Source organism: Jatropha curcas, chromosome 1 (assembly GCF_041381405.1).
Source record: "Jatropha curcas cultivar XTBG-Jc1 chromosome 1, XTBG_Jcur_1.0, whole genome shotgun sequence".
Taxonomy (NCBI): Eukaryota; Viridiplantae; Streptophyta; class Magnoliopsida; order Malpighiales; family Euphorbiaceae; genus Jatropha; species Jatropha curcas.
The window spans coordinates 821,198-837,412 of NC_143151.1; the positions used below are offsets into that span (position 1 = coordinate 821,198).

At 33.0% G+C, this 16,215-nt stretch overlaps 2 protein-coding genes across 3 annotated transcripts; one reads left to right on the forward strand and one right to left on the reverse strand.

Moving 5' to 3' along the window:
- Positions 1-1,276: 1,276 nt before the first annotated feature.
- TEX1 (Transducin/WD40 repeat-like superfamily protein) lies at positions 1,277-5,491 on the reverse strand. Of its 2 annotated transcripts, none has more exons than XM_012210866.4 (11): positions 5,233-5,491; positions 5,042-5,137; positions 4,427-4,556; positions 3,025-3,116; positions 2,785-2,853; positions 2,423-2,480; positions 2,221-2,320; positions 2,001-2,087; positions 1,800-1,878; positions 1,572-1,704; positions 1,277-1,485 (listed from the first exon to the last, which is right to left on the reverse strand). In XM_012210866.4, exons 1-11 carry the CDS (start codon positions 5,299-5,301, stop codon positions 1,451-1,453), a joined length of 948 nt encoding a protein of 315 aa, XP_012066256.1. In that variant the 5' UTR covers positions 5,302-5,491; the 3' UTR covers positions 1,277-1,450. The 2 variants fall into 2 exon arrangements, with proteins under 2 accessions (XP_012066256.1, XP_012066257.1); XM_012210867.4 differs by having other exon boundaries at positions 5,239-5,490.
- A 193-nt stretch (positions 5,492-5,684) lies between these two features.
- LOC105629301 (signal peptide peptidase-like 5) lies at positions 5,685-15,494 on the forward strand. Its single transcript, XM_012210865.4, has 14 exons — positions 5,685-5,995; positions 7,440-7,598; positions 8,008-8,119; positions 8,268-8,387; positions 8,743-8,900; positions 8,980-9,150; positions 10,282-10,316; positions 10,408-10,564; positions 11,576-11,629; positions 11,704-11,796; positions 12,833-12,975; positions 13,636-13,706; positions 14,198-14,281; positions 15,103-15,494. The coding sequence occupies exons 1-14, from the start codon at positions 5,849-5,851 to the stop codon at positions 15,198-15,200; spliced, it is 1,602 nt and encodes a 533-aa protein (XP_012066255.1). The 5' UTR covers positions 5,685-5,848; the 3' UTR covers positions 15,201-15,494.
- The last annotated feature ends 721 nt before the right edge of the window (positions 15,495-16,215 follow it).

The window sequence follows — 16,215 nt, forward strand, 5'->3', positions numbered from 1 at the left end:
GTATATTTTTATATTTAAACTATCATATCAATAAATAATTAAATGTAAAAAATATCAATAACAGTATATATAAATAATTGAAAAATTAACCATCTATTCAAGAAGGAAGGTGATTATATATATATATATATATATATATATATATGTAAAAAAGCAAGTATGATTTTCCTTGATCTTTCCTTAGTGGTGCCACAAACTTCATATTTTGCTAACTTTTATAATAAAAATTAAAAAATAAAATTTTAATTTTCATAAAAATAATCTAAATTTTATTTAAAATTTTAATTTACCTATCTACAATAATAACAATAACAACAATATATATAAATAACAAACACATATATGGAAGAGGGAAAAATAATGGATTTTCTTAAAATATATTTAGTTAAAATGTTGATATCATATAACATTATTAGTCATGACCAATTAAAAGATTTTAATTTAAAGAATATGATATTTGGATAATTATAATAATTAATATTTGATTATATCTAGAAATCAATAATGTGTAGAATAATAAATATCCTTCAAATATTTAAAAATTAATAGTAATATTAATATTTCAATATTTTAAAAAATAAACTATAATCATATATGTGTATATTTAAAAATTGATTTTAAGGGTAGTTTTGGTATTACAGAATTTTATGGTTCTGATTTTTTTTTTTTTTTAATAAGCTTTATGTTATATTATTAGAAGGTATTGGGAAAAAGTGGTAAAGCATCCGCTTAATAATGGTAACGGTTCTAACACAAAAGTGGCAGGTTGTTGCATTATATCCATTCAGTTAACCTTTTTTCATATGCATATCGAAGACTTTTCTCGTGTATTTTTGTAAATAGGGAATATTATGATTATTTCGAAAGATGGCTTTCGATTGGGTCTTTTTAATAGATGTCAATAGACCATTATTTAAAAAAAAAAAAAATTTGTAATTAATAAACAAATTTAATATATATATATATATATATATATATATATATATATATATATATATATTCACCATCAAAAATCAATTTGTGATAGTTTTATCTTTATGCTCTTATAATTTTTAAGAACTTGATGACGGATGTCACCAAATTTAGAAAATATTTCCTTGTAGGTATAGATATTATAACATTTTTCTTTTATTTTTGAAAACGTAGATATTATACCTTGATGCGTCGTTTCAAGAATGTGTATATTTATCCCTTACATATCAAACATGTATATAGAGAGAGAGAATAATCAATACGCTTAGTAGTATATCGCATTATGTCGATAAGACAATTATAATTAAGGAAAAAAATCCATATTTTACTAACATTTATAATAAACAAAGTTCTCTGATCTTCATTAATGAAATTCCCTATTCTACCTTAAAAAATTTTCAGAAACACCAGAAGAAACCAAAAAATCAGGGCCAAATAATATTACAACAGAAAGGCCTCCCAATCGCTTTGTTACAGTTTAGGCACTCTCAAAGCCGAATATTCGAAAAACACCTGCAATGAAAGGCATAACAGAAACAGCATGAGGAACCTATAAGAGATGTAAATTTCCTAAGGTTTTTAGTATAAGATCGTAATACCTTCATCAGCCAGGTATTTGTTCTTGTCATCCCCAGCATATGCAAGTAAATTGTACTTCGGGTTCCATTCAACACTGTTCATGGCAGCTCGACATGGGATTTGATGCACCGAGCGTCCAGTGTGAACATTGGACTATTTATTTTTTATACACAAAACAGACTGCGATAAAAATGATATCCTAATAAACAAACTAAAAAAAGAAAGAAAAGAGTTCCATGAGCACATACTATATCGATGAACAAGTCTTCGCTGGCAGAAGCAATATAATCTCCTGTGTGGTTGAAGCTTATTGTCCTGACTGGCCATCTGAGCATACAAAAATCATATTCTGTGTTTATTTCATACAATCAAAAGGAACATGCAACACAAGTTTAATAAATCGAGTAATTGTGATTGCATTAATAATTACAGAACTATTTGAAACTTACTCGAGTTTAGTAAATGTTCGCACGCAAAGCATCTCTGAAATATCCCAAAGGCTAACCAATGAATCAGCACTTCCAACAGCAAAATATCTGTCACAGAAATAAATGGTTTATGTAATGGTTCCATGATTTGATGACATGCTTATGTAAGTTAGATTGGACTGTGCTGCTTTAAGATGTGAAACAGCTTAGAAGAATTTAGACAGCTTTGCAGCTTTCCTACCTTCCTTTTGGATCTATTGCAATGCAATAGCAACCTGCTGTATGAGCCACAACTGTGTCTAGTGGTCGAAGAGATGGGTATGCTAGCACTTCAACGGTACCTGAGAAGACAAAATGTACATAGTTTCAAATATATAAACACTAGGTGTTGGTAATTGCAAAACATTGTAGCATCAAAGAAAAGCAGACTAGGAAAATTATACCATTCCCAGTTGTCAAAAGGAACATCTCCCCCGTCATATTCCAAGCAATCTCATTTACCTGCAAAAAGAAGAAAGTACCCAAAAGATTATTACTTTTTAAGCCAATTGATGTTAAATGGATTCAGAACATTTAAGTAACAAAAAATCAACATTCAAGTTCTATTTTGTATCTATATCAAGTCTGTGATTTCTTCATAAAGGTTTCTACCAATTGATCAAATTAGAATTTCAACAAAAAGCAAAAAGCATTCCATGTTTAACTTCAAGGTGTTTACTTCATGGCTCACATTGAACAGAGCCTCATAGTATATGCCTTACACACATTGGAAGGAGAAAACCAACAGTATAAGTTTAGTGCTCACCTCATAATTGAACTTGCGCCTGTGAATTGGCTTAAATTTGCGAACATCCAGTATTGTTAGTTCATCATCCTAGAGTAGATTGAACAACAGAGAGACAACAATAGCTTATCAGTGTGCTGAAAGAATTACTGACGAGACAGCCAAACAATGAAACAGGAGCTTCATTACATATTCATAATTTTAACATATAGGATATATATGACTGGAACAGTTCGAATATCTTCCTAATATAGGGCCTACCCTGTTCCCAACAGCTATATGAGTTCCATCAGGTCTGTAGGTGATGTTTATATTCTCCCCACTAAGTTCTGTCTGCTGAGAGCATTTTCCACCTATAGAAAACAAACAAAACCAATTTATCTTACTTTTGATGATAAAGAAATGCAGTGATGGCATAGACATCAAGGAGCTTTAAGAAAAGTAAGTTTCAAGACTCTTAGAATTGCAGTGATAAGGTCTGCATTTCATAAAGTCTATTTAGGACAAAAGAAGTTTTCTAGTCTTTACCCTTTCCAAATTTTATGTGAACGTTTCTTCAAGAAAATTCAGCTTCATACAGTAAACTTGCTTCTTTTTTTTTTTTTTTTTTGTTTTCCTTACTTGCTTGCTTTTTTGCCTCTAGTCATTGAAATACCAAAAGCAAAAGAGTTGGAAAGGCTTAAAATTAATGGTCTAGTTGTAAATTCAGGACTCATGGTATGTAGGTAACCTTAGCCATGCTTGGATACACTAGGTTCCAATGCTTTGGATCCTAAATTAAGACTGGTTTTTAGTCTTAATATTGAACTAATTGTTTTAGAAAAGGCCTTCGTTCTTGATCCACATCCCATTAATATTAGAAGTACATGGAATTCAAAATTACCATTTTTGGTATGTATAAATTATTAGAGGGAAGGAGACAGCCAAGATTTGAATCCTTGGCCTCCCGCATTCCTAGAGAAGCACCCAACCAGTAGAGAATTTAGAATACTTCTGAATCCACATATAGCATGCAGTTCTATTTTTCAATAAAGTCAACCATTACAATTAGGAAGAATTTTCCAGAGATGGAGCTTCTTCTGTGCTTGTGGGATCTCAAGGTGATGCTTGAGGATTTCTAGACATGAAACTTAAAGAGTCTTCTATTCTTATTGCTTTTCTTCAATTTGGAAAACAAACTCTAGTGTAACTCAAGCTAGAAATCCCTTCCATGAAACTCACATCAAGTTCTTTTTAAGTCCATTCCAAATCTGTCCATGAGTAGTTGTCCAGGGCTAAATTTGCACTTGAAACAGCACAGATCCTGAATATGCTTTTTTTTACTCCCCAACTACCTGTTTATAAAGTCTAATTGTCCAAATAAATATCTATCATTTCTAGCTTTCATATCGACCCAAAAACAGCTAGCATAACATGATATAAATTTGACAATTCATCTCTCTCTGATTTTTTTTTTTTTTTTTTTTTTTTTTTGATTTAATCTCATTTACTATCATCGTTAGTATAGTAGTTCATTCAGTAAAAACAGTGCAAAAACTGCAAGTACATTTTCAAAGACATGAATATGTGAGGTAATTTTGAACACTTAAAAGAACAAATGGTAAATTTAAAAGTTCCCTATTTACTAGTTAGGCAGTAATTGTAAAACAGAGCAATTACTTACTACGAGCATCCCATAGACGGACAGTCTTGTCGCCTGAGGCAGTTGCTATCAAATCAGCATGCTTGGGGTCCCAACAAAGCTGATCCACACTATCAGTATGACCCTTCAACTCAACATCTTTAATTTTACCCTGCAGCAACCATAACAAAATAATGTAGAACTTCCCCCAAATAATAAGATCAGGTCCAATGATACAAATATGATAATGAAACTGACAAATCAAAACTGCAATGTGAAATAGAGAAAGGAGAGGGGAAGGTGGGAGAACACATTTCACTGAGATTTTGGAGTCCCAGATCAATAACCAATCCTCAATAAGTTAGGAAGGGCAGGTTAGTGCACCCATCAACATATGCAAAAGATTTACAAGTAACCCAATCATTAACAATAGAAAAGTTTCCTTCACAATCCACAAGCAACCACCCTATTTCACTACAGTCAATTCAAAGCCGCATAGATTGAAGAGTCGTTACCACTTGAATTTCTTTCAAAAAATATTCCACGTGTTGCAAAGCCAAAATCCTCAAAACAAAAAGAATTCACCTTTATAATCCACAAACAAGAAAGCAACTAAAATTATATGCTGACAAGAAACTAAAATGAAGCGAAACTTACATGGCCGTGAGGCTCAATGTGCCAAACACGAGCCGTTTGGTCAACAGAACCAGAAGCAAGCTTGGTGCCACTACAATTCCAAGCCACCGAGTGCACCTATCAAATCGAAAGGAAAAAAAAAAAAAAGATAAATACGAAAGGGAGTGGAAGAAATATGGAAGAAAGCTAGGGGCTTTTTGTTTTGAATTTACAGAAACCTTCTTCTTGTGACCTTGATACTCTCTGCTGTGTAGATTCTTAAAGGGTATTGTTTCTTCCATATCTGCAAACCCTCTGTACAATTCCTTGAAATTCCCGACGAGATTGAATGACCGTGGATAGCGCAAGGTCACGGATTCGTCAGGGAAGAGTATTGTTATTCTGACCGGCGACGGAGACTATGAAAATTGCGGAACAGTGAAAGCCAACGCCTTGTTTGGACGAGGTTTTCCAAAGAAAGATTTTTAAAAGATTATTTTTTTAATTGTAATTCAATTAATATAAGAGTAAATTACTATTTACTCCCTCTAATTTTATCAAATTGTTCTAACTCCCATCCCGCATTTGTAATTACTTACTTGTCCCTACCAAGCATCCGCTAGTCTCCTAACCTTCTCTCTCTCCCCGTCGATAATAATAATTAGATAATAATTAAAAAATAACAATTTCTCTCTCTCTTACGGAGAAAGGAAGGTAAAAGGACATGAGCGTTTCTATTTCTTCCTAACACATTATTCTTTTTTGTGTTCTTTAATTATCCTTCTTCTCTTTCTCTCCGTTAATTAATAAGAGGAAGGGAGAGATTGAGTTTTGATTGATGCTCTGACCATGGCGTTGTTCTTCTCTTCACCAACGCGGAGTCTCCTCTTATTCTTTTGTTTCTTCTTATTTGTCATTCGTCTCTCATATGCCGACGACGCCTCGCATGATGGCGATTCCCCTAAGTCTCCTGGCTGCGCTCTTCCATTCAAATTGGTAATTCATTATATTTTTTGAACGTTTCGTTTTTTTTTTTTTTAAATGTACTTCAATGGATAATGTGAATCTTTCTGATGCTTATTATGTGACTATGTAATGGCAGCTTTAAGATATGTAATTTTGAGATCCAAAATTTGAATTATGCATATGGATTTTCAATTGGAATAATTTTTGTGCAATTACGCGAATTGTAGAAATTCAGTTTGTGGAAAAATGATCCCTAGATGTTTGATTAAGAACAAGTTTGAGAAGGAAGAGACGTTAATGGAAATGGGTGCAATCAATGTAGCCAATTGATAATGTAGAAACATTATATGCTTTCATTAGTGAAAGTGTGTTATCTGCCGGTGTTTTCAAGATGAAAATGTGAAGCCACTGGTTCTGGTTACCAGGATGATGTCTTGTGGATTGACTATAAGGAAAATCTTCTGACTGCTAAATGCTTCTGCTGTCTTCTGATATTCAGTTTTCCCCGAATTTTGAATGCCATGTTAAGGGCTCCATGAACAGTAGCTTTTTGACAATTTCGTACATTGTGCGGTTATTAGAATCTCATTCATTTTACAGCAGCAAGGGGAACCATGTTTTGTTCTTTTCATTATTTGAGATTGATTGATAATGCCCGCAAGTGTTAGGATTAAATGCTTTTTTTGGAAAGGATCCCCTAGAAAAATGTTAAAGATCCAAGAACTTTTCTAAGGGATTTGAGCCACTGTGTATTCTATACTTTTGTGAACAGAGAGAAAGACAGTTACTAGAATTTATTTTGTGATGCTGTTATACCTCGGAAAGTTACTCTTTAGGTTCTTCTCAATGCTGTCTTTGATGATACCTGCATATTTTCTGCTACTGCTAATTGGATTTTTTTTTCATTTTTAATAAATATTTTCATTAAAATAGAAAGGAAATGAAGAAAAAAAAGGCTATATTCGGTATTAATTGAATGGCTAAAAACTGTTGATTGATAAGCAGGAGCAATTTTTATTTTATTATGAGCCCAAATAATTGATATAATAAGTTTGTGCTACCACGGCCAATCAATACAGACATTTAACTAAAGCCCATACAAAATAACCTGTGATGCTTTGTTATCTATGAAGAAAGGATGCTTATGTGTTAATGCATTGCAACCCATATAGGTGAGTCTTCTTGTTGCAGAATGCTAGATTTGAATGGATTCTTAAAAAAATAGAAATAGTGAAACCTTCTATTTATTACATGTGTGAATATGAAACATGGTAATTTCTGTGACCAGATCCCAGATGATTGAAATAGCTAATTAGCAGCTATCATGACATTTAGATATGGGATGTATAATGTTTTGTTTTTATTTTCAAATGTTTCTTTGTGTTGCATTATTATTATGCATCTAGTTTTTTTACCTGACACAACGTCGAACAAATTAATGATTTATTTTATGTCCTGACATGAAATCTTTCAGGTCAAGGTTGAGAACTGGGTTAATGGAGTTAAAGGTGAAACTTTAAGTGGGATGTCTGCAAGATTTGGGGTTCTATTGCCTTCTGAGGCTGAAAAAGGCCTCAGATTGTCTGCCGTTTTCTCAAATCCCTTAAACTGCTGTTCTAGTTCCTCTTCAAAGGTTTTGCTATGTTTCTTATTTATTTAGTTATCAGTTATTAATTCCTGATTGAACTTATATTACAACTTATCACATAAACGTAGAAGAATTACATGATATCTCCAGCTTTGGAACCTCGTTATTTGAGTAGATTTTGATTGGGGGCCTGTTTGTTTTAATGACTCCCTTGTCCAATTTTGTTTATTTGAAACTATGAAGCATTCCTTGTAAAAGTTAGAAAATTCCACAAAGAACTTATTAAACTTTTGACTACCTGAAACCTTTAAATTCCTAACATTAGCTTTGAGCTCATGGTATTTGATGATGTGCCATTGTTGTTATCAAGTTTCGCTGTATCAAAAGGAAGCTACTCCCTGAACTTTCTGAATTATAACAAAAGGATATTATTTTTTCCCCTTCTAATCTGCAGCTTACCAGCTCAATAGCAATGTCCATACGTGGTGATTGTTCCTTCACTGAAAAGGCAGAAGTTGCACAGTCAGGAGGTGCAAAAGCCTTGTTGGTGATAAACAATGAAGATGGTTTGTATTTTAGTGCCGTATGAGCTTTATCTAATTCATTGAGCTGATCATTATACTCTATAGTTTATCATTTATCACTCCTTTCTGCAAATCTTTTGGTTCCATTTTTTTCTTTTAAAATTTTAATTATATGTATCTCACTCTTTAGATCTTGCTGAGATGACTTGTGAGGAGACTAGTTCTGCTCTAAACATTTCAATTCCTGCTGTGATAATTCCAAAGTCTGGAGGTGATTATCTGAACAAGTCAATGGCGAATGGACAGAAAGGTGAGCCATTGAGCTCTGTCATATTTATGTTGGATACACGTATACTTATCTGGTGATTTCCTTCACTATTAAAGCTTTCAACAGAAGCCTGGGTATATTTCCTGTATGGGGTCACCAGCTACGTGGAGAAAGATTAGTATAGAAAGGGGATTAAGGGTCAATAGGTAGATAGAAGGTAATGTTCCCCATTTTTGCTCGAGTAGTGTCCATCTTGCCCTATAATGGAGAGGACGTGTGAATCATTGTATGGAAGCATGGTAACAGCTGCCGCTATCAAGCCGGAAATGCATCCACAAGTAAATGAAATTAAACTAAAATGCACACTGTCTTACTATAATACGTTTTCTACATGCAGTGGAACTTAAATTGTATGCACCCACTCGTCCCATAGTGGATTATTCAGTGATATGCTTATGGATGATGGCTGTTGGAACAGTGATCTGTGCCACACTTTGGGCAGAGTTTACTGCTCCTGAGGAGAGTGATGAGCGCTATAATGAACTATCGCCAAAGGTAATTCATTAGAATTTTTCTTATCTTCAAGTTTATGCTGGACTATTCAAATCTTCAAGTTTACCCTTTGCTTGTCTAGGAAAATTCCAATGCAGCAGGTGATGCTGAGCAAGAGATCATAAATATTAATGCGAGGAGTGCAGTTGTTTTTGTCCTAACAGCATCAACTTTTCTGGTTCTACTCTACTTTTTTATGTCAACTTGGTTTGTCTGGGTGCTCATTATACTCTTCTGCCTTGGCGGTGTTCAGGTACAAAGTTCTTCTAGAGGATTTTTAACAGTATTCTTAGTATATAATATGTTGTAATAGTTTGTATTAATAAAATAAAATATTGCGATTTTATGGTTTCTATATCCGAAGGATGAGGATTAAAAAATACATCTAAAAATAGTGCTGTTGAAAAAAGGAATGAAAGATATGTAGATATACTGCATACTGGTCTTAATGTGCTGAAAAATAATTTTAATTACTGTTTTCACTCTTCACTATATTTTTGTATTACCCCGCTGCCTATAAGATGCAAAATTGCCCGTTTCGTTTTCTTGGCATGATTAGGTCCTAGTTTTTGAGATTGCTAATGCTAAGCTGTACATAATCAATACATGTAAATGAAGCAGACAGGTTTAATTTTTAGAAAATTGAACACAGTTAAGCCACACAACTGGAAGGGTTAAACTTGCCACTTATATCAGTGAGATTTTTTTTTTTTTTTTTTTCCACCCTTTCATCTATTAGATTTATTAAAGTTCTGCATACAGGCTGGTCTGCACTAGGCTGATTGAGCTTGGTGTAAAACATTTGGAAAAGCTGGAGTTTGACCCAAGTTTTATCTAGTGCGAGATTTATCTTTGCACGAGAGCTGTCTGACAGTCTCTCAGCTGGTCTCAGATCTACCCGCTGAAGCAGTTCAAAAGTGAATTTTTTTTTTTTCTGTTGGTGTTAATTCTCCATTCTTGAAATTTTGAACTTTAGCCAACCTTAAATGTATGCTTAATTTTGGCTCTTTAGCAAATATGCAAACCAAAATGCTGATGAGCTGCAAACTGCTGTATGTTCACAGTTGCATAAAATCTTTATGCACGCACTTGTGAATATGCAATACCATGTGAGAAGAGAACTATTTACATGCCCATGTCCTTTTTAAGGCACATCTAAATCAGACTAGTATTTTTACGTGTCTGAAATAGAATACAAAAGAAAAAGGAGGAAAGATCATGCTCAGCTGGTGCCATTGTTTGTATCTGGAATATGAAATGCTTATACCGAGTCCAAGCAGTTTATTCTATACATATTGTTTTTAATTTTATGTATTATTAGGATTTTCAAAGGGATAGCTATTGATTTTGCTTATGCTAATCAAACTATTTTCTTTGTTCTTAGGGCATGCATAATTGTATAGTGACTCTGCTTTCAAGGTAAAGTGGATTACATTTTTTATGCTTCTAATCTACCAACTAATTTTTGATTATACTCTTCATCACATTATTCTTCTTGTTCATTGAGCAGTAGATGCAGAAAGTGCATGGAAAAGAAAATGAATTTACCTCTTTTGGGGGAAACTTCTATTGTCTCATTTGTTGTCGGCTGTTGTTGTCTGATACTTGCTGTTTTCTGGATTGTGTATCGGCGAACATCATATTCATGGATTGGGCAAGACTTTCTTGTAAGTTTCATGTATATGTTCACGGCCATAGGTTAGTTCTTGATGCATTTTTGTAATTTAAGAAAATGACTGCAGGTGCTGAGCGTGAATTGATAACTCTCTTCTTAGAGATGAATATAAATGTGATGGAGCTTCCAGAAAGACTATTAGGTTGTCTTGTCAAATCATGGCTGCATATATGATTCTCGTAGTTGTAATTTTGTCTTGTGAAAAAACCATTGTTGCATGACATATCTGATTAATGTGGTAATAATTTTCTTTCTTCATTTGTTTATATATTGAAACCATTCATCTTGGAGAACTTTGTCAATGTCAAAATTGAGTGCATGAAGCATCTATTCGAGTTTTTGTTTCTTTCTGGACATTTTCAGTAATTTTACTATTGGAGGGGAAAGAAGGAAAAGTGAAGTGACAAAAAAGCTTACTATTCACTGTAATATAACCAAAAATGATTATGGGATGTATTAGAGATCTCACCTCCTGGCACACCACTGTTTGTATGGAGGGGCCAATATAAACTGACGGTATCTTGCATTTGCATAAAAACCTCAGCTGCACATTTTATGGTACTCGTTGTATGATGTTATAGAGGGGAATGCATCAAAGAAAAAGAAAAGAAAAAAAAAAAGACCAGTAACTTAAACGGTCACCCAGGCCCTGTTGTGAAATATTGAAAGTCAATATAAAATAAAGAAAACTGATCACAATTAAAAATAGTATAAAACCTAGAGATTGCAGGAAAAAAAAATTTCTAATTATGACTATGAAATGTACACCTGGCTGGTCTCAATCACTGTACTAGTATTTTCATTAAAAACGTATCTGACAATTCAATGGAAAACCATGTACTTCAGAAAAGAAAAATAGAAAAAGGTTCATTCATTTTGTACTTAATGAAGGTTTGGTGCTGTATGCAGTACGTATGACTTGTTGAAGTTAGGTTGTACAAATTTAGAATCATTTCTACTCTCCGGTGTTTCATATCTGAATGATTGATTTTCTTATTCTCAGGGTATCTGCTTGATGATAACTGTCCTGCAGGTTGCTCGATTGCCTAATATTAAGGTACCTCGGTTTTAGTTTGTCATGCATCACGAGATGCTATTTGCTTTTTGCCTAATATTGTTACTGCAATGCAGGTTGCTGCCGTACTACTCTGTTGTGCATTTGTTTATGACATCTTTTGGGTCTTCCTCTCGCCAATAATATTCCACCAGAGTGTTATGATTGTTGTAAGTAATGGTCCCTTGTTTCACAGGTTTTTTTGGTTGTGTTATTGAAATACGTGAACATGCTTTCAAGTTGAGCTCTAATAAGTTGGGTAAATGAAGAAAACTAATAATTTCAGTTCATGTGCTTAAGACTAGTTCATTATTTCTTTTTTTTTTTTCTTTACAATTTCCAGTTATAACCAACAAACTGTTATTAGAAAATCTTCTGTTACTAGGTCCAGGACCAGAAACATCGAAAATCCCAAGTTACGCGTCCATGAATCTGATTGTTTTATTGTGGGAGTAACAAATTCTACAATTGTCATGTTCTTAAGCTTTTTGATACGTCAAAATACTTCCGCCATGCATAGTCTGTATGCCTAATCCAATTAAATTGCTGAGGTCAAAATTCAAGAGTGAATTGCCTGCACAAATGAGAGGAGATCACCTGAGATCTGGACTAAACTTGGAAATTTAAATACATGCCATGGGCAAATGGATAGTGAAATATTTAATTGAGAAGGACTCTACGTTGTAATAAATGAATGTTGGCCTTTGTTGTTAGTATCTAACAACTTTTTGCACCTGTTTTGTCAAATGGCCTCCTCTCTTTGCAGTTGTAAATGTTGAGCACTCGTATAAAATCCATGGTGACTGTGATTGCCCTGTGTATTATTTTTTCTCTTCCTCTTCCACCCCTATGAGTAATAGTAAATGGGTTTTGAGTTTCTCATGCCATTGTGAATTAGGCCCTTTTATTTTTGGCAAACAACAATTATTCAACTGATTGATATGGCATCTAGTGCAACTTACTGTGTTATCTGAAGCAAAGATATTTATTGGGCCCTTTAGATTCTGTGCTGAAAATATTTGGACTGATTTTTGGATTCTAGTATGTACCTTGTGGGGGCTCACTGCTTTGTCATTGAAACTCTTTTTCCATTAATAATTTTGTTTAACTTCTATTGATAGATATTTCACTATCTCCGTCTTTGGAACATTAATAAGAACCTGTTGTATAATTTTCTCTGTTATAATTTGTTTATCTATTTTATAGGTTGCTCGAGGTGACAACAGCGGTGGGGAATCTATTCCTATGCTTTTGAGAATTCCTCGTTTTACTGATCCTTGGGGTGGTTATGACATGATTGGATTTGGGGACATTCTGTTTCCTGGTTTGCTTGTATCGTTTTCTCGGAGGTACTATCTTAAATCTACATTTGTTGCTCTCTATTGACTAATAAACTGGTGGGTGCAAAATCTTTAATTATGTATTTTGTGTTATACAGTTTCCTCTTAAATTGTTTTTCTGTTTTCATTCTTTTTTTTATTAGAGGTGGGTGAGGTTGGGGTTTGGATTGGGATTGGGATTGTGAGATGGAGTGGGTTGGGCTCTTCTTTTATCTAAAATCACTTGTATTATGCAAAAAGTGGGAGATGAGGTGTAGAGCTCGGATATTTTCTGAAGTAGTCCTAATAGATTAGGACAGAAATAAGTTAGTGGTTGAGGGGAGGTGCAACTTCGATGAAATTTGGAACTCAAATTTTTCACCAAAATTTCAAAGCTTATTAATGTCTTATAGATGTATCCTTGACATTTTCATACCATCATGGTTTTGGTTGGCAAATGAATGATTCTGACTTTCTTGCTGAAATATGTGATAAGATAGTGGTAATTTATAATGAGGATTCTTATAGATGGCACATTAATATCTTCTTGATCTTTATGTCATCCAAAGGAGGTTACAGAACTAGTGTTTCGATCTATAAATGTAGGTCTTTGATATAACTTTTCTGTTTGTTAATTACTCTTTAACCCTTTGTGTTACTCTCCCTCCTCCATTTCTCTGTTTTTTTCAGATATGACAATGCAACTAAGAAGACCTTGTCCACGGGGTATTTTCTTTGGTTGATAAGTGGCTATGGATTCGGTGAGCGTTCTTTCATCATGCTTCTTATTTGACCACGTTTCTATAAGAAGATTTCTCTTTAACTGCAAAATTAGAATATCATGGCATGTTAGTAATGTGGCATTTATTGCATGTTCAATTGGCAACCAAAGTTACCAATCTGTCTATATAATATATATACAAGCTGAGGGTTTCAGCAGCTAAGTTAGAAATTTTACGTGTCACGTGTGTTTTATTGACACATGGACAAAAAAAAACTAATCAATTATTGACACATTATTAAGCCACGTTAATCTGATCATTCAACTTTATATGCACTTAAATTAAATATATTTGATTTTTTATCAAACAATATTACCTTCTACTCTTGGAAACTATATAATGGGAGATAAGATATACTTCTAATCCCCCTCCCCCAAAATAAATTTAATTCTTGAATTTATTGCGTTTGATTTAGTTGGCCTATGATATTTGTGTATTTTTTATGGTACTAACTGCCTCTTTGATTGCAGGTCTGTTCCTCACGTACCTAGGTTTATATATAATGAATGGGCATGGTCAACCTGCACTCCTCTATCTTGTTCCTTGTACCCTAGGTATGAAATGTGTGATTAGATTTAGTTTTGGACAAAATTATATGGTTTTTGGTAAAATTAAAAATTTAAGAGCTAATAATTTGTGTTGATTCTTTAGAAGTTCACTTAACCTATTTAGTTGCTTGAGAATATGTAAACCAAAATGACCAATTTTTTTGTTATTAATATTTGCAAATACAATCCTCAGACTTTAGTAAAGACTAAAAGGACCACCTAAGTTTATGGTTTAATATATATATTGTTTTAGATAAAATGGAATTACACTTGTATTTAGAGAAATCATATATATTTTAAAGCTTGGTTTCATTCTCATCTTTGGACTTCTTGGCTGCTGCATTTGTTTTCTCATTCTATTAAACATTGGATGCTAGCAGTAACATGAGAGTTCTTTTTTCTTTTAAATCTATTTCAATTGCTTCAAGACCAAATAATTAACCACTGTCATGTTGATTTGTAACTTTGGTAATTGTAGTTGGTGTTAAAATTGGTTCAGTTTTCTCAACAAAATGCATTCATAGTCGCAGATGAGGTGATGATGGTGGTTGAATGATGAATACTAGTTGTAATAGTCGGCAGTGGAACCCAAGATTGTTATGTCAGTGTTTTAGTGAATGACAACCAAGGCGGCAGCGGCGGCGGCGATCTTGAGGGTGATTGGGGTTGGCAGATCGTAGGATTTATTTTTTTTAAAATAATTTGACATATAAGTGATTTCATTTTGAATTATGATCTGAGAACAAAATTGTTGTCAAATGCACTTAAAATAAATGCCAAGAACTTCTTTACTTAAGTTTTGATATTCTTTTCTCAATCTATTACAGGGATTTGCGTCATATTGGGTATGCTGAGAGGTGAGATAAAAGACCTCTGGAGTTACGATCCAGACGCTCCCTCTTCGAAAGATTCCGGGGAAGCTTGAATCTGTAAAGTGGCGATAATTTTGAAAAGTAGATGCAGGGGAAATCACAGGTAGCGAAGTTTTATATTGTGATGTGGTTGGCTGATGTTTCTCTTGTTCATAAGAAATGTTAATTCAATATTATGGTGCAAAGAATACTTGGTGGTAAAAAGAAAAAAGGTCTGTAAGTCTAAGCATTCAATTCACCTTGACTCTTGTACCAATGTATATCATCCAAACTATCTACGATGACATGTTCTAATTTTTCAGAATATTTAAAAAAAAAAAAAAAAAATCTCTTCCCTTTTCTTTTTATTTAACTTGATTAGTGAATTCTTTTATAGTCTTTATGTAGGCTAATCCAATCTGGACTTGCATTTAGAAGAATATATTTTCCATCAATAATGTATAATGTTATTTCTTACATAATTTATTTTCATGAATAATAATCTTGAGATGGAACTTTCTCTTCTATCTCAAATTAAAATTAAGTGATTTTTTTAAAATTATCTTTTTACATTATTTGACTTGTTAAGTTGAACTTTTTGGATTTTTTTTTTTTTTTTTTTTTTTTTTTTTGAGCATTAGGGGAGAGGCATTCAGACTTATATATTGTTATTGTCAAATTATATATATATATTTACCAGTTAGGTTATGACATATGGGTTAAATTATGTTTTATGCTCTTGAATCTGTTTGCAAATAAAATATAGTAATTAAAAGGCTGTAACCAATGGAAACATAAGATCAAATTTTCCATCCCATGGTGATGAAAATTTACAAGACTTTTATTAAATTGTTATGATTTTTTGTAAAGGGCGTATCTTATCCTAATGTGTTATATTAGAAAAATAATTAAATTTTTTTATTAGTATTTAAATATGCTTTATTAATTTGAAGGTCATAAAGAAAAAAAAAGTTATTATTATATTTTAAAGGTACGAATAGCAGAAATCAATAATAAATTAGGAACAGAAAATTAAAGCATCTGATAATGCAACAATGCATTAATTATATCCAAAAGCATCTGATATTA